Here is an 18,875-nt window from a genome sequence, read left to right as displayed (position 1 = left end):
TGTGCAATGCATGCACAATCTTATTAAATAATATATATATATATAAGCTATATACTAAAAAATACAGGGCTTATCACAGGTAGACTAGCAAACAAAAGTAATATAAAACACATTCACAGTAAGAGCTGATTTATTAAAAGGTATATTTGTAAACCTATATAAGACTTTTATGAAGATTGATAAAAGGCCCAGATAGACCCAATATGTATTTTATTGTGTTCTGTACATGTGTTTAGTATGTGTCTGAGCTGCTCTATGTCTGTCGTATTAATTTTATTTATGCTTACTTTTTATTCTTTATCTGTGCCATTGTAGTATTATTTAAATAAACTGCATGCCATTGGTTAAACTTAACATATTTCCTAGCACCTAAATAGAGGAAGCGCCTACTTTATCCCTCTCAAAATTAACTCAATCACTAAATTAAGAAGTTAATCATTTACCTTGTGATATCCAGTGCTGCAGTCTAATTCAACCTCAGAACATGCTGCTCCAAATATGAAGTTTGGACTTTCTAACCCTTCCTTTAGACACCAATCCACTGCTTCAGTACTCCTTTGGAAAAAGATGAATTGTATAATTCACATGATAATCTAATTACACACCTGCCAAGTGATAAAACAAATGTACGGGTGACATACAAGGCTAATATTAAACCTATAACCTATCATGGAACCTTAGAATAACAGGGCATTATGATGCCACTGTAAATAATGCAATATAAGGATAATGTGGTGAATGGTATGTAAGGCCACTGAACCTTATTGGCTAAAAAGTATGAGCCGTTGCTTTTTCACAGAATTCCAATGTTGTTATCCCCAATAAAAATGGTGCAAGATATCCAACCCGACTAATCAGGTGAAAAGGTTTGCACTGGGAAAACCATGTACAATTGTGACCACAGCTTGGTGGTTGCACTGAGGGGGTCCCTTAAATGTTATTTCTGCAAAGGGGTCCAGAAAAGAGATGTATGCCACTAAATTTAGGGGCTATTCATTCTGCAGCTACAGCTGGATTTTCCTATTTATTAGTCATTTTTATCTGGTCACGCCACACACACACTACCCTGCAGATTGCTGAGCTGTATTCAGGGAAAATGCTAATTTAATAGAAGTAACTATTCATATTCCTATTATAATTCTACCCCCTAGTGTGGACAATTTGGCAAAAGTGTAGGTTCTCTTTAAGGGCAATACCTGTAGTGTCCAGCTGCTGAAAGGCAAATTCTGAGATGAAAAGCTTCTTGTACCTGACAAAAAAATACAAGTTTACATTATACCTTTAGGTTATCTTCTTAGTCATTATATTATGTAATTTCCTGCTTATCTGAGCTGCAGTTATTTGTTGTGTATGAGGACCAGCTATGTATACTCAAGGTCAAGAATTGTCAATTCGATACACACTTACAGAAAATGTAAAACATTGAATCAAATTTACACTTTGACTTTGAAACACTATGACTTTGAAAGAACATTGCCACCTGCTGTTAAGTTGGAGAAAACGTGAAAGTCTTATGATGTTGCTCAGTTAGTAGCCGGAGAGAAAAAGTCACCTGATTTGTCTCTCGTCAGTTCTAACAGAGCAACATCACAAGACGTTCCGTTTTCCAGCAACGTAGTATTCTACAAAATGTATCCAGTCTGCCAAAATGAATAGCAGGTGGTTCTGTTATTATATTAACAATGTAAAACGTATAATATCCTGAAAAGTAGAAAAAATATATATATAAAGTACTCAGAAGACCACTCTGAGCAATTTTAGGGGTGGTTGCAAATCATCAAGCCGAAAATGAGGTTTGCCTGTCATATAAGCTTCATGGCTCCCTGCCAGCTGAAGTGTAATATATAACACAGTGGCATGTGTGTAGTTTCCAGTGCATGTGATACTTACATACTCCATCCAGGTGGCGTCTTGGTTTAACATGATAACTGGACGTAAACGCTGAAGAAGAATCTGGCAAGCCTCCTATAGAGAAAATATCATAATTAATAACTCCTTACATTTACATAATAAAGTGTGGTATGTTAATATACGTACAACCATAGCCCCATGTGGTCACATAGAGATCAGAAACTTCCTTCTTTGATACAAAAATATTCACAAGCCTATTACTGCTTAAACACGTGAAAACAAAAGAGTAAGCCTATAGGAAATAGAAAAAACGGGAACATTTTAAATGCTTAAAGGGACTTAACTATAAAGAAAGCAGGCCATGCTATTGTACAGGGGTCCAGGATATTGCTAAAGTGGAAGTTTTGGGGCCCTAAATTAATTTGCTGTGTGGCCCAGTAGCATCTAGTTATAAAGAAAAATAGGGGGGAATGATCAATGCACATTCCCTGGTTCCCTGTCTCATAAGTAATCTAGTATCTATGCAAGTGCATGTATTTACAAAAACAGGGGGTTTCAGTTACAAATTATGATCACAGAATTGTTAAGCCACTATACCACATCAACCCCATATGATGGTCCTTATTTAACTCTGGTCATATTATTCAAAGGCTGGCACCTCCCTGCATGGAAGCATTTCAATGTGCATTGATCAACCCCTCTTCTTTTTCTTTATGTTTGTAGTCAATTTGGCCAGATCAGTAGCACTTCCATTGTATTTAAATAAATGTTTGCTTATCCTTGGAGTGCTCCCACAACTTTCCTTTTTTGAACATCTAGTTATACCACATCCCTGAGGACTATTGAGAGCCCTGAGAAAATGTGATCTACTCCACTCCTTTCACTCCTTTCTCTCCCTTAACTATTTTTCCAAAGAAAAAAGTCTTCCCAAATGGCAGTACAACACAACCACAAAATAAAGAAGAGACTGCACATGAAAATAAAAACCACACTGCCATCCAGTGACTAAATACAGATTTACAATTGACTGCGGTTAAAGGAGACATATAGAATAAATGAAAAAACCCTAATTTTGGCAATTAGGCAATTATGCCTAATATATGGTGTTGCTTTTACATGGTGCTTAAAATTAATATTATCTTTAAAAATCATCCCTTCATTGGAGCTCCCTATAGATGTTCTCTGGTCCCTGTTTCAAATGAGGGGTGGGTGTGTCCTAATGGACACACAAGATATCCTAATGGCTCACACAAGCAAAGACAGGCTTCAGTTCCCTATCAGGTCCTGCTAGCTGCTGATTGGTTCCTGTCCTTCAGTGCAGTGAGCCGAGAGCCGCCGGCTCCCCTGCACAGCCTGGGAATTCAGGGAGCAGGAAGTGGAAGAGAAGGGTGGGATTATTAGGGTTTTTGCAGAAGTTTTCAATAAATCAGCCTGAAACACTACTTTTTTAAGCACAATTCTTCTTTATCTAAATAAGTTTAACGCACTGGTACGTTCTTATTTTTTACACAAAACGTCTCCTTTAACCACTCAATTCCATTAACCCAATGTAGCTACATCTTATAAAAAATTATTTGAGGTTCTTAGATGCACAACAAAATGATTAACACTTGGAGAAAATACAATCATCATGCAAACAGAGCCCAGGTTGGAAACAAACTCAGATCCCCAGTGCTGCAAGGTACTACCAAACTGATGCCAGTAATTGTATATAACTGTCATTCATTAAATTTGAAAAGAATCATGACAACCCACAATTTAACCCATGATACAAATGTGTTTAAATGTTTGCCAAACAGTACTGACGGAACACCAAATTAAGGGGGCTATTTATCAAAATTCAAATTTTTTTTTTATCCCATTGACTTATACACAGCCTCAGTAGGTCTGAGATCCCGGTTTTTCGGATTCTGACTTTTTTCTCTAAACATTTAAATCTCTAAACATTTGAGGTTTTTTCCCACTAAGAATTCAGATTTTATGTTAAAAAAAACCTAAAATTTTTCGAGTTTTTGGTATTTGGACTTAATAAATAACCAACGTAGTATAAAAACTCTATACATAAAGTAGACACCATCATTTGACATTTTGGCTAGCAGACTGATTCTTTACAGTATTTACCCGTACTGCCAATGCATACACAGTAGATGTAACAGATGATCTTGTGTCAGAGGTGGTTGATGAAATGGTTGTATTGGTCTCGCTAATATAGATATGAGATATTGGTATCCTTAGTTCCCGGCTTGCAACCTACACAAAAGCAAAAGGACTCTGTTAAAATGTGGTGGAATTTAAACACCGTAGCTTGTTAGTTTGGTGGTTGTTCAATTAGAATTCAACTGCTTAATTTGAACATTTGCATGGACAATACAATGGTGTATATAAAATAGTAGTTATCAATACACAGAATCTGCTCATTGTGGTCACTGCTCAATGGCTACAAACTTGGAGATTGGGCAGAGAATACAGCTGGCTGTGATCACTGATCTTACTTTGTAACAATCACTGCATCTATATTGGGATGATTATGATTATGGCTTACTTAAAAAAAAACAACTTGCAGTGACGAGTTACTGTGATTCATTACAATTTATTATTTGTACCCACCATAGTGTAGAGATATGAAATTCACCTGCATCATGATAGCGTGTGTTTCCTCTTGTGTCTCATTTCCAGCAGGAGTCAGAAGCACCCATCCATCCACAGAAACATGAACTAGCACAGATGCCTATGGAAAAGAATGAAGGTGACGGTTGTTCAGTATAGTTCCCTGTAACATATTATTTATACATTTGCTGGCTTCCCAAATCACCAGCTCTTCACAGTGGCCTCCTGTGGCTCTAGAAAAGAGGTCCCCATCTCTTTTTTTACCCACGAGCCGTATTCTATTGTAAGTTGAGGAGCAACACAAGCAGGAAGAAAGTTCTTGGGGGGGGGGACAAGGTGTGTGACTGGCTATTTTTGTGGACTAGCAGCCTAAAGGAGGCAGTATATCTAGTTTTATGCAACCAAAACTTGCTTCCAAGCCTAGAATTAAAAAATAAGCACCTGCTTACTGGGAGCAGCAACCAATGGGTTGGTGAACAACATGTTCCTTGCAAGCCACTGCTTGGGGACCACTGAAGGTGATATTAGTTTGTGGGGCCTTTGCATAGGCTTCTTTTTATATTTGTGCTTATATTATTATTTCCTGGTTATGTTTGTATTTTACTATAATGGACCATGCAAAATATGGATTAGGCAATACCTTATTTATGGTATGTAAATTTCCAGGGGCTTTGCATAAAATGCTGTAGCTCCTGCTAATAAAGAAGTGTGGCATGCCGTCTGGCTTGTTGTGAAATTTCCCCTTGGTCAGCAGCAATAATGTAATTTTAAAACATACGGATCCAAGCATTAAAAAGTATGGTAGGCTTACCAGGGTTTGGGAGAAAAGCTGCAGGCTGCTGCAGAGGTAGAAGAGACATCTCGTCGACAATTTGTTATGTTTTGGTAGACGAGGATGAGTAGAGTATAACAGCGCTTTATTAGCAGTTTCATGCAGCCATTACACGTCAACAGTAACTTCAACTCTAATACATTTTAAGCAGTATAGAAAGTACTATGTACACAGTATAACTCTTGTGCATAGTGACACCTACAGGCCCTTTGTATAAACACCACACCTATGTTGCGTTAATTTATCTAGCAAGCAGTCCTTAAACAAAATAACACTTCAGGTACAACCATCAATCCTTTATAGCACACAATCGATGCTTTCTTGCATTTTCATTCATTTTCTAACCTGGTTAAGAACATCTGCTATAAATCCTGCAGGGAACATCACTGGAATAACGGAGAGCCCCTTTTTCTTCCAGGGACATTGTTTGTTGCTTTCTTTTGCTGCTGCATGCCTCTTGTGATATGAAGACTTCTGTATACACTCATTCCAGCACTTTAATAAATTTGATGAATCAAAATCTCGTTTAAAGGCAACGTGACCGACTGACCCGTGCAAATTTATCTGACGCACCTGCCGGAAATGCAATTCAGATGTGAGACGAGGTAGAAAAGTTATTAACCATAAAGAGAATATTATCAGGAAAAGTATATATTAAGCATTAATTTAACAAAACATTACAAAAACAGAATACACCAGTTTACAAAAATCAGGTGGTTTCCAGCATAGTGCAGGCAGACTAAGGACAGGGAGCCCAGTTGCAGACTGTGCCCCATAAAACTGCACTCTGCTGTTTATGCCAGATTTTTACCCCTTTGCACGCCTATGTTGCTGTAGTATTTGCACCCTGGGAAATTCTTTTGTTCCCTGCAAATATCTTGCATTGCTTGCTATTGTACAGGGAAGCACCAGCAAATACAGGAGATTCTCCTTGAGAGGGTCCCCTTGAACACCTGACCTTTACTTTACTCTAATGTGCAAGGTCAGAGACCTGTAAGTAGAAACGAGACAGACATCCATAATGAGAACAGGAGGCAAAGAGGCACAGCAGCAGTTGCTTTACAACCTGCACTGCATTTATTACTGAACACTATAAATGTATCTGGTAGATTTGGTTTAATTATTATATGAGGTTTTTTTCTCTGTAATTTCCAAGAGCTGTTTTAGTTGTTTATTGTTTAATCACCTTTTCTGGAGGTAATGCGCATCTGTCTGCCACTGCATCTACCCATATTTCAGCAAGCATTCCAGCACGTGGGAATCCACACCCTCTGCAGAAACTCTTTGCTTGTGAATTTGTCCTGCAAGCAACTACACAGCATCTGGTGTTGGGGATGTAATATGCATTTTGGGCACTCAGCAGAGACACAGCAAGCACCTTCATGTGGCAAAGGAAACAGAATTACTGTAAGATTAGAAATTAACACTAATTGCCTATTTCTTTATTATTCATAAAGGGACAATTCCAACATTTGATTTGAAGGGGCAGTGTACAACATGAGTTCAATAACTAGAGATTGTGCTGAACATATTTTTTGTTAGAGTCATGAAATATCTTTTTATTGTTATTTTTATAAGCTAAAAAAGGACAGGTGAACTGAAGCTACTTCAGCTTTGGTCCTTGTGAGGCTGATAATTAGACTGCCACTATACAATCCCCTTCCTTCAGGCTTTCTTGTGACTGTAGCAGAAGTCCATTATGCAGGGGGACTATATGTTCACTGCTAAACTAATTATCTAACTCTCAAGGACCAAAATGGAGTAGCTTCAGTTTTCCTCTTTGTCCTGTTTAACTCATGAAAGCCAAAAAGTCCAATTTATTGAACTCATGTTGAACAGGGGGATATACTGCCCCTTTAAGAAAGCATTTCAAGAAAAACAATGCTTACATATTCATCTTGTCTCCACTAACTGAACCCTACCCTTGTACTCACTATTTTCAATAAAATAAACCAAGCTAGTTAAGCCTACCTATAGGTCTATGGTTACATTTGCTGTAATTAGTATATTGATTGCTGAATTTGAATATCAATAAAGAAATTATGGAATATCATATTTTTAATAAGATAGCTGAACGTCCACTGCTCACAAATTAACAAAAAGGCCTTAAAAATTACACAGTGCTTACGTTAGACGATTCATCCAATCTATGCCCAGCGTTGCAGTAATATGTGATGTCCAGTGCTATGATTGTACCATCACTCTTGTATCCCACCTAAAAAAAGCAAATATATGCTTGGAATATGTTAACCCATGTTAGTTGGAAGAAATACTTACAATGGAAGCCATTGCCCAATATGATGACAAGGGCATAACAATAATGCAAACAGATCCTGATACTGAGACTGCCACCAGAAATCAAACCTTTTTTAAATATCTATCTTAAAGGAAAAATAAACCCTTTACCAAAAAAAACCCTACCCCACGTAGACCCCCCTTTTATGAGGGAGCTGCCATAGTTGTGCAGCAAAAAAGGGAACGTGCTCATTACTAAATTTGAAACTATTAGGTGGGGGCGCAATGATGCTGTAACCACAAAATTCATACAGACAAAGAGAAGAGATCCTCTGCACTCAACCGTTTATTAATATATTAAGGACATTAAGACATTTTGTGCATTAAGCCACTAAAAAATTCCCTCCCCTTTAAACAAACAAACAAACCCCCCCCCCAAAAACTAATTTGCTTTTTCACATTTGTCTGTATACCAACCTTGTATTTCCCAAGAAAAGGTGACTGGTATCTGGATATGGATCCTTCCTCTCTCCATTCCAGGACTGAATGCACTATTTGCCCAGTTCTGAAATTAAAAGACATTCCTTAGGTCTCGCTATACAACCAGCTTAGATGGTAGAGCAAGATGCAAAGTGCAAAAAATGGGCACAAACCACTTGTTACTGTGTAGCTTAAGTGATCAGCCCACTCACTGACATTTTCCACAAGAAGGTCATGCTACTTACCTGTAACGCAACTGGAAATTAATTGATAGATCAAAAACATATAAAGGAATGGTTTATAAAGTGCAAAAGGTATAAATTAAGAATATGTTGATAGTGAAGTGTTGATATTTATATTAGATAAAAACTAATATGTTAGATAATTTGGTTTAGAAAAAAAATAGAAAGTTGTTTTTAGCATCTGACATTGCTGAAACTAAACACTGCCATATTTTTCTATAGGCTTAGGTGAAGTTTATCAAGCCCATAGACATGTATAGTTTTTGACCAAATTTGGGTATAACTCTGGCATATGGACTATTATAAGTATAATAATACTAAAGGACTTGGAAACGTAATAACGCTTAGGTAAAAGCTATTCTAGCGAAATGCGTGTTGGTTATTGCGCTCTTGATACTTAATCACATTTGGTTTTATACTTGAACAAATTGATTTTTTAACATCCTCGGTCTGGTAATGGTTATGTAGGGGTGGCGATTAGACGCTGTATTACTCAAGCTCAAGCCTATTCTCCTCTCATTACATTTCTCTTCACTTACTCCAAGGGGCGTTGAGTTTGTGGTTTTTCAGGCTAAAAGTTAGTCCTTCAACAGCTTAGGGAGCTTTAATCATCGAGACCACAGTCACAGTTACCCCCGCCTTCTCCAGCTTTGTGGTGTCCCAGGGATCAGAATCATTTGACGTTTTGGGACAACTCCACCATCCTTTATATCATTTTCTCTCTGAGCAAGTGGCTGCTTTATTTGTTCTAAGAATTTATGGTTATTGACTCTGTATTTATTAGAATTAATTTGGGAATCTAATTCGATTACTATTTATTGCACAGCACTTTAGATTATTTATTTATGCAGTTGATGAATTCTTAAATTAATTGGCTTTTTTGCACTTTAGGTCCATAATTTATAGATTTTAACTGTCCTATCCTGGGAGAACAAACTGAGAGCACTGCACTTTAGTTAGTTCTATAATTCTATCATGAGCACTTGCACTTTGTATACTAAGAAAGTGGACTAATTAGTGTTGGTTTAATTAATTGATTTCCCAATTCTAAGCTCATCATTGACTAATAGAGGAGAAAGAGGTTTGAAGTCACTCCTCATATGTTGTAATAGTGGGGTAGTTTTCTTTTCTCTAATATAAAGTTTTCTTCGGAACTCTAATTGTACTGACCTAGGTCAGACCACCTGCTTTAATCTATTGGTTTACATTTTTATTAGGTAAACAAGGCTTTCGATCTCTTCATTCACTAAACACTTAGGAGTATTTATTTGTTTGGCACCTCCAGTGATTCTAAATGCCTATATCCTAAACATCTTAAAACCAGCCCTGGGTACTTTCATCCATTCATGCCAAAGCAAGTAAGAGTCACTTGGTTACTGGTCTAACAAATTGTCACCCTTTCATTGCTTGTCTGTGCAACCATGGTGTAAATCTGCTGAATTTGCCCATAGATTAGATAGTAGTAACTCAGCATAGTATTTCCAGGATACAAGAACAGGTTTGTTCAGTACTTAAGTATACATTAATGGGGACTTTTTAAACAAGATACAACTCCAGTGTTAATCCATCGAAACTCTGGATGGTTACACCTAAAAACTTGTTTAACTGAAAAATGTGCTAATAAACACATTCATTTCTTGCACTAGATGTAAGGAAAAAACAGTCCTTGTCCAATAATGAGACGGAAAGGCATTTGTGATTACTGTGCAGGTTTGCTTTTTCCCACATTATCTGAAAAGCTTTTTGTTAAAATTGCAGACACAGTTAAAATCTGGCTACTAAGGGAGATTTGAAAATATCCAGATTAACTGCAACTCTGTGGGAATTTGTGCAGTGAGAATTTTATTAACTAGAAAATTATATGTACACAGTCAGTAATGTCCATTTGTAGCAGTTTCTCCCTCGCCTCTAGGGATGAGGCTCCCGGTGGCACAAACCAAACTTATAATTAAAAAAGGTACTGCATCACTGAATAGTAAATTCATCAGGTAACAAGTTGCAGTATACTTGTGTATAGATGTGTAGATGTGACAGTGTGTGAATATTTGTATGCATTTGTGTATTTGCATGCGTGAATTTGTTTTTTTTAATACAACGATTACTCTATGACACAGTGCTAGCAAGATGGATTTATATATTGTATACATATGTTGGGGTTTTATTGCAGAGAAGGTCAGAGCACCCTCTGGCCAGGGGAATGCCATAAGGAGGAGCAGCTGGAGAAGGAGGTAGTGGAGCTTTACAATCTCACAGAGGTGGGTTAGTTTAAAAGGGGGGGTTCTCAACAGTTGCATATATTGAATCCATCTGCATCAGGCTGATACTGGCTGGGAGGAGTACATGAATCATGCATCAGATGTGGAAGGGGTGGTTGCAACCCCATTGGTGGAAATGCCAAATAGTTTTTGGGCCCCTCCAAAGAGTATGTCTAAAGAGAAAAAGTAATTCTGGGTGTTGCATAGAGGTGCAAACCCAGATATCTTTATGTCTATGTCCCATGTTTATGCTGTTTGAGCCCTCAATTCGGGTATATCCCCGTCTTTTGTAGGTTTCTTGATACCTTAGGGGAGGAGGGTGACATTTTTGTTTGGGGTGGATGCCAACAGAAGGTTTTCCAGTAAAGAACAAATAATTATATCATATTCTCTTTTCTGGGGATGACAGGTCTCCCTGATTCTTTCACAATACAGCCTACTTTCTAGCCAGAAATTTCCCTGGCATCTCTCCTCCTGTGTTTTGTATAGACTGATCACATGGCTGAGCTTATAGGGAAAGTATACTTTTAAGAGAGCCCAAACACTAATAGTATGTGTCTTTTTATTAATATTTTGCAACTGAGTCATAACAAAATTGCATCTGAATGGAGAATTTAAAGCCTAATACTGATACAGAAGCTGTCAGGTAAGGATTGCTTAGGAATGAATCCGTTTCCAGGTAATACCCATTTGACACTCCAGCAAATCACATAGGCTTCAATGCAAGGGCATTTTAATTATTTATATTCTCTCTGTAGACCAAACTCCCCATGCCATAAGATTAAAGGGAATTTAAGTCTAATTTTTTTGTGCTTACAACACAACATCAAAATCCCCCAAAAAATACCCAAAATGAGCTCCCTTTGGTGTCATTGTGTGTAAAATGCCAGCATGGGCAACATACCCTCTGCCCATGTTTTAAAAACATCCTAAAGATTGGACTGACTGCAAAATTATAAAATGTAAATTAACATCAAGGCAACTGGTTTAGCTGGATTTACAAGAAGGATCCCTGATCGCTAGGTTCATTTCACACCTAATGCAAATTGATATGGTGTTAATTTAGTGAAGGAGTGCCCAGTCTCTAAAAAACACATCTTAGTGGGCTGTACGGAATTCCCAAAAAACTGTGTAAACAGTTAGAATATGTTTTTACATTATGAATATCCAATGATATCGATTTTCTACTAAAATAGTGTCGTTCTTGCAATTATTAAAATAAAAACAACCCTTTCCATCACCACAATGGCAACCCTGGAAAAGAGGCAGTTATTGTAATTAACACTTCTAAAATACAGATGAAAACCATCTTTATTTGTTCATAGAAACTTAAGGTATGGAAGAATCCTATATGATTATGTCTGTAGTTACAGTAATTAATGGCATACAATCCAGCATTATCTTACTTGTGTGCAGCTACTGCAGTTATGGCGGCCAGAGATGCAGCTTGGTAATTCTGTGCCTCTAAATCTCTTTGTGGTTCCCCATGGCAAATAACAAAGTCAGAGGGAATATTCAATGCTGTTGCCACAGCAGCCTGTAAGGACAGAGGAAGGACCCAGATCAGACTGTGCAAAAATGGTTCAACAGAATTGTTTCCAAATTATTTCAGAAAACTCCTAAAACATTACAAGGCATACTATATGCTTTCATATTATATCAGATAAGAGATTAATTAGTAATGGGGGATGGCTGTAGAGGGATTGTGGAGAGAGGAGACTGAATTAAGGAAGCAATATAAATATAGATGTGGTGGTATGAAACAGTGGAAATAAGGCATTGCAAAGATAAGCACGGAGAACACTGTCATACGCAGGAAAAACTGGGCCAAAACATTCTTATCATGACTAGTAGTTCACCAATGTTGAAAATAAAAATAATAATTAGAGTTCAGGACAGCTTTTCAAAAAAATTGCTCCTAGAATGAAATTTCAGCCCAATGAGTTTCCAAATGCGATTGTTTTCATGTTATTATTTGTTAGGTAATAAATACTGCAATAAAATATGCACCTTTGGGAGTAGTTATTTAAATATAAACTATTGCCTAGAATACTATATGCTGTAAAACAAAATTGCTTTAATATTATATAAATCAGAGCTTCATTGACATTATTGCTATTGGATTTTCCTTGTTAAATATTATGATCATAAATATTTCTAAAGGCATGAACATAGAATACATAAAACTATTAAACCTGTGTTTATTGTAAAATAAAATAATAATACTTATCTCACATAATTGGTTATTAAAGCCACTTACTTGTACTTGTGCCCTACAGCTGAAGTAGGAAATGCTGACTAATAAGGAATCTGTAGTAACAGACTGTACTTTAATCATTTCCATTGTATAGCATACACATGGGTTGTCTGAATTTGCACAGTCCCAAGACAATTAATTAATGATTGACATTTACCTGTATTAGAGCTGGATCATTTGTTGATACAAGAACCTCAATCTCATTTTCTTCCAGTCTTGGGATCACAGACAGAGTATGTGATGGGAGCAGGGAATCATCCTGTCCTCCGATATAGTCCTCACCTGCTCTTTGAAAATCAAGGAAGGAGTTAACACACTAGTGAACAAAGATTAAAAATCATGTTGCAGTGGCTTAATGTATTTTTAATAGACAGAAATACCATTAGTAACTAAAGCTATTAGGCCATAAACCTATAAATGTAAAATTTTTAATACATTATTTTGTGCATAAAAATAAAACTTCAAGGTAAACTTTAATTAGTGCCTACTCGAGTCATGTAGAGGTCAAATGCTTTTCATAAGGTCCCAAGAAGTCAACAACACAGGAAACCATGCCTCTTTAAAGGGGTGTTTCACCCTGTTAGATAAATTGTCTTAGAATATCATTCTCTACATCAAGTTAATTTAAAGATGAACAACCCCTTTAAGTGAGAGATCTATGCTATCGCCCCTGATCAATATGTTGATTCAAAACATTGGTTTGTTGTTGGTATTTGTTCATTTAAATTACTAAGTCAGTCATCAATTTGGGCATTTAAGTATACAAAAAACTGTAAATCACAGGAGTATTTATGGCATGTGTCCAATGATGCACTGAAATAAGGTGCTAAGTGAACGGTTTGTATGATATACACCTATGCTGTTCATCCTTATTTGCCTCTACATCAATAAAGTGATAGTACAGTAAGTATTTAAAGGAGAGCTCAGCATAATTGCATTTCAGGTCTTACTAACACCCTTTTATCTATAAATTCTGTAATTACCTTCGAGGATATGATAAGCATTTTGAAAGGCCTCTTCTATGTTTCCTTGTTCTAATTTTCGTGTTGGCTCAAAGTATGAGTTGTTCTTTACCGCATCCTGTAAACCACATGGCCAGTAAGATTTCTGTGTTTAAGGTCATTTTGTAGAAATGTCATATTATTAGCATTTTGTAGAAATGTAAATTATGACTGTGTCAGCTTATTACCTGAATGGAAAGGATCACAGGTTCCAAGTCTTCATAGTCTACTCTTATTCGTGATGCTCCTAGACTGGCGCGTTTTTTGGTGTCAGCTACAACAGCACATACCACCTGCCCAATATAGTGCACCTAGACAAGATGAAAAAATTGTATCTCAGCAGATGCCTGAATTATGGGAAGTACAAGGAATATGCACTGAGATGGGAATAGACTGATTTTTTTAGAAGTACCTCATGCTCTGCAAATACATCTTTGTCATTTGCCCGTGGAACATCCACAGCTGTTATCACATCAACAACTCCAGGCAGTTTTAATGCATCTTCTGAATGTATGGATCTGGTAAGTGAAGAATATGAATATTTGTTACAAATGCAGTATCACAGGACCATTAAAAACCTAAACTAAGGACTAAATATAAGTAATAACTAAAATAACAAACACATTAGGCATAAACAGAAAAGAAGTGGCATGTACTGTAAAAGATGATAAAATACAATTTAATAATCTGAACCTCCGTCTAAATACCTGTAGAGTCAATAAAAATTATTTTAAACACAACAGTAAAAAAAAAACCAAAACATATGTATATAGTCCAGAATTGTTGCCAATTTCTATCACTACCTGGAATATGGCATTATGTGCAAAAAATGCCAGATGAAATGTGATGTCAGTTTTTTTTAACACAGGCAGATAAAATGAGTTGATTGGGAAAGAATAATACACAGAAATATCATTTGTGTATTCATTTATAATAATTAACGCAATGACAATAATTGATCACTGCTATTACTTAAAATTGGCTGTAATTAATACACTCAGAAATTTCTAACAAGTATTATTTTAAATAAACTATTTATTATTGTGGTCATTTGCAGTGGCACCAAAAAAATTCACAAGATTTATAGCTGATTATACAGTTGGCCTAAATGAGCTCCAAAAAACTTGCAACTTGCTGAAACGAGCTGCTGCGTTTTCAAAAATAACAGCAGTTAGTTGCACTTTAGTAAGCATTACAGCGGCGTCAATTTTGTTGCAAGAATATTTGCAGCATGAATGGGTGATGATATTTAGTAAACATACATTAACACAGGGAGCTGTGTTATGTATGACCCCATTTGCCTTTTGAGTTCCAAGCAATGCCCCATTCTTGCTTCTCGTAATAAGAATATAAACATAATAGGTGCCATGTAGCTGGCCACAATGAGCAAGTTGCCAGTCTGTTAGTGAAACCACGGTTGCTATTAATATATTATCTACGATAACATGCATTTTTGCACTTGGCACACTGCCTTCATTTATTGCAGAATTGCCACAGGTTTCTGCACTCCATGGCATATGCCCTGATGAATATAACACTGTTGCATAGACAAGTCATGGAGTGGTAGAGAATTCAAGCTGCAATGTTAAGGACAGGGCTGCCCCCCTAATGCACCACTGACATTCTCCTGGGCAGAAATTCTCTTTGGGAGATCAATAGAGACCATGCTCTTGCTCCTCTTAGTGCTGTTCTGCTTCTGCCATTGGGGTTATTAAATTACCTCTATTAAATTAGAAATTTATTAGAACAACTTATAATAGCACTTTAACCTGTACAGAAATTAAATGGTATTCACATAAAGGGGAAAATGTATAATGACAGTATAATGACTTGAGTGTTTTAGTTTCAAATTGCAAATTTGTACTGATATTAAAACTGGCAATTCAGCTTAGCATTAGAACTCAATTGTGCTATAAATAGATATGACACTCAACAAAATTAGGGTATTAGCTTACTTCATCTATATGCAGAGGGATTAGTGCTAACCTGGAGATAGCTCAAGGCTAGGAAATATATTCAATTTACTATTCAGGAGATTTTATGCATGTGGCTTAGTCATGTCTAAAGAACTACCGATTAACTTATCTGTGGGGAAGAGATCACATACATAATTTTAGCGTGATGTCTGGTGCTGGTTACTAGTGCAAGAAACAGCTCTCCCTCCACTACGTGTGAGCCTTCGTCGTCAAACTCCTCCTCTGCAATGGTGTGTAGCATGTGTGCTTGGTGTTTAATTGTTTCCCCGTTGATGCCTTCATATGAGTAACTGAGATTATCATCTTCATCCTGCTGAGTAGAAACTGAGTTACAAAAAGGAAACTGTTCTGAAGTGTCTGGCTTTTACTACAGTAATAAAGAGAGGCTCACATGAGGCCCCTCAGTGTAAGGTATGTTAAGGAAGGTGTACAGGTATGGGATCAGTTAAACAAACTCGTTATCCAGAAAGCTATGAATTATGCGAAGGCCATCTCCCATTTTAGTCAAATAATTCAAATTTTTTAAAATGATTTCCTTTTTCTCCGTTATTATAAAACAATATCTTGCAATTGATCCTAGCTAACATATAATTAATCCTTATTGGAGATAAAACAATCCTATTTGGTTTAGTTAATATTTAAAATATGTTTTAGTAGACAAAGTATTTAGATCCAGATTACAGAAAGATCTCTTGTTTGGAAAATCCCAGGCCCCGAGTATTCTGGATAACAGGTCCCATACCTGTACTCTCATTGAATAATACAGAAAGCCTCAATTACCATAACATTGCAATACGTTTTGTATTGTTTTTGTTGATAATTTCTTCTGTATATTCAATAAGCACATAAAACACAAAATCAAGAAAACTCCAATGAGTCTATGGGAAAATCTGAAACAGCACAGATCAGTGTTTCTCATTGGAAAGAATATTGCCCATGTGCTCATATTTACATACACATACATTTAGGTGAAATCCATTGGAGATCCTCTGTTGCAAGTCATATATTGGATTCTTCTTATTTAGCAAAACATTTGTTTTAAGAGCATCCTATAGTAATGAAAACGAGAAATTATTACAGAAACAAGAATTTGGCAGCAGCTTGTTTAAGGCACATAAACTTAAGCATTAAAAAGTCTTAATATAAAATATGCTCATCTACACAGCAAAGTGTCCTAAATTCCCCTGCTAATTGGAGGAGCTCTTCTGTATTCCTTAGTCAGTAGGGAGGTGTTTGTGTTGTAAGTCTAACAATGTGTTGTAACTCCAAATCCACATTAGGGGGCCCATTCACTAAGCTCGAGTGAAGGATTCGAATGAAAAATACTTCGAATTTCGAAGTATTTTTTGGGTACTTCGACCATCGAATTGGTTAAATTCGTTCGAATACGAACGAAATCGAACGAATCGAACGAAAAATCGTTCGACTATTCGACCATTCGATAGTCGAAGTACTTTCCCTTTAAAAAAAACTTCGACCCCCTACTTCGGCAGATAAAACCTACCGAAGTCAATGTTAGCCTATGGGGAAGGTCCCCATAGGTTTGCTAACCTTTTTTTGATCGAAGGATTTTCCTTCGATCGTTGGATTAAAATCCTTCGAATCGTTCGATTCGAAGGATTTAATCGTTCGATCGAACGAAAAATCCTTCGATCGATCGAACGAACGTTTAGCGCTAAATCCTTCGACTTCGATATTCGAAGTCGAAGGATTTCAATTCGAGGGTCGAATTTCGAAGTATTTTTAACTTTGAAATTCGACCCTTAATGAATCTGCCCCTAGGTATTTCTGTATTAATTCCCAGAAAAATGTGTGTGCACTGAATGTCATCTGCTCTTACACCTAGGGGCAGATTTACATATGGTCGAATATCGAGGGTTAATTAACCCTCGATATTCGACTGCCGAAGGTAAATCCTTCGACTTCGAATATCGAAGTTGAAGGATTCACCGCAATTAGTTTGATCAAACTATTCGAAGGATTTTAATCAATCGATCGAAAGATTTTTCTACGACCAAAAAAAACTTAGAAAGCCTATGGGGACCTTCCCCATAGGGTAACATTGAGGTTCGGTAGGTTTTAGGTGGCGAAGTAGGGGGTCGAAGTTTTTTTTTAAAGAGACAGTACTTCGACTATCGAATGGTCAAGTATTCGAACGATTTTTAGTTCGAATCGTTCAATTCGAAGTCGTAGTCGAAGATCGAAGTAGCCAATTCGATGGTCGAAGTAGCCAAAAAAAACATTTCAAATTCGAAGTTTTTTTATTCTATTCCTTCACTCGAGCAAAGTAAATGTGCCCCTTAATATTAGATTTAATATATTCACAGCAAAACTGCAAACAGGTAACTTATTATTTAATAAAATGTTTGTCCAACTCAGCTAAACCTAGCTCAGTAAAAACCCTTTATTGGTTCACATCTAAATTTCATGTGTGTGATTACCTAAAATCCAAAGTCCAAAACTGATTTATGGGCTGACCTGTTACTCATTAAATATATTTGCTCACTAGTTCTTTGTGACCACATAAAATCACAAGGCAATCAAAAAATGTGAAGAAAACTGATAAAAATGCATTCTGAAATTTTCCATTGATTTCTATTTGGATTTGAGAGTTCAGATGTAGCAGTTAAAACAGTTCAGTCTCACTATAGCTGGGTAGGCACTTGCCCTTTGACATACACAGTAAATCTGAAGCACAATATTACAAAGCATTTTACTTTTGGCACCTTCTATAGTTCTGTCACATTTGCTGTTGAGATAATGAATTTCTTGCGGTCATAGCACTCACAAAAATGGGCTTTTGTAGAAAGTTGCTGTTTTTATTCAACTCTTGCAAGATTTGAAGGTAGAATTTAAAAAGGAAGCTGACTGCAAGGGTTCTTTCATGATCGGCCATCACACCAAATGTTGAATCTCGAAGACGTATCTCTCCCAAAAATAACCTGCAAGCTTCATCCAGCATGGCTTCATTCCAGTGCCTGGGGGGTAAGGTATAGTTTTATGCAACAATGTGATTGGAAACTGAAAAAGAGCTAAAATAATAAGTGGGTGTGAGCAACTATCAGTAGATGCTGGGAATCTGTGATAAACCCATTTCGGGAAAGCAGCAGACCAGTGCTTAATCATCATGGGGACATGT

The 18,875-nt window shown here is 36.7% G+C and overlaps 1 protein-coding gene across 4 annotated transcripts in view; it reads right to left on the bottom strand.

The window, feature by feature from the left end:
* The window catches only part of LOC108701448 (aldehyde oxidase 2), a 45,030-nt gene that overhangs the window by 5,006 nt on the left and 21,149 nt on the right, over positions 1 to 18,875 (bottom strand). For 2 of the 4 annotated variants that reach the window (XM_041576191.1, XM_018236153.2), the window contains exons 8-24: positions 18,525 to 18,714; positions 16,699 to 16,785; positions 15,868 to 16,049; positions 14,173 to 14,278; positions 13,949 to 14,071; positions 13,743 to 13,839; positions 12,917 to 13,041; positions 11,909 to 12,039; positions 8,003 to 8,090; positions 7,419 to 7,505; positions 6,477 to 6,668; positions 5,636 to 5,863; positions 4,484 to 4,579; positions 3,973 to 4,101; positions 1,891 to 1,965; positions 1,197 to 1,249; positions 444 to 555 (exon numbers count right to left, since the gene is read on the bottom strand). In XM_041576191.1, the coding sequence (XP_041432125.1) occupies positions 444 to 555; positions 1,197 to 1,249; positions 1,891 to 1,965; positions 3,973 to 4,101; positions 4,484 to 4,579; positions 5,636 to 5,863; positions 6,477 to 6,668; positions 7,419 to 7,505; positions 8,003 to 8,090; positions 11,909 to 12,039; positions 12,917 to 13,041; positions 13,743 to 13,839; positions 13,949 to 14,071; positions 14,173 to 14,278; positions 15,868 to 16,049; positions 16,699 to 16,785; positions 18,525 to 18,714 (2,101 nt within the window). Of the gene's footprint in view, positions 1 to 443; positions 556 to 1,196; positions 1,250 to 1,890; positions 1,966 to 3,972; positions 4,102 to 4,483; positions 4,580 to 5,635; positions 5,864 to 6,476; positions 6,669 to 7,418; positions 7,506 to 8,002; positions 8,091 to 11,908; positions 12,040 to 12,916; positions 13,042 to 13,742; positions 13,840 to 13,948; positions 14,072 to 14,172; positions 14,279 to 15,867; positions 16,050 to 16,698; positions 16,786 to 18,524; positions 18,715 to 18,875 lie in introns of those variants that run through there. The other 2 variants (XM_018236154.2, XR_001933175.2) reach the window with 2 other exon arrangements.

This window comes from Xenopus laevis, chromosome 9_10L (genome assembly GCF_017654675.1).
Source record: "Xenopus laevis strain J_2021 chromosome 9_10L, Xenopus_laevis_v10.1, whole genome shotgun sequence".
Classification (NCBI taxonomy): Eukaryota; Metazoa; Chordata; class Amphibia; order Anura; family Pipidae; genus Xenopus; species Xenopus laevis.
Note: the sequence above shows the minus strand (reverse complement) of the source record. Positions and strands in the feature narration are given on the sequence as shown.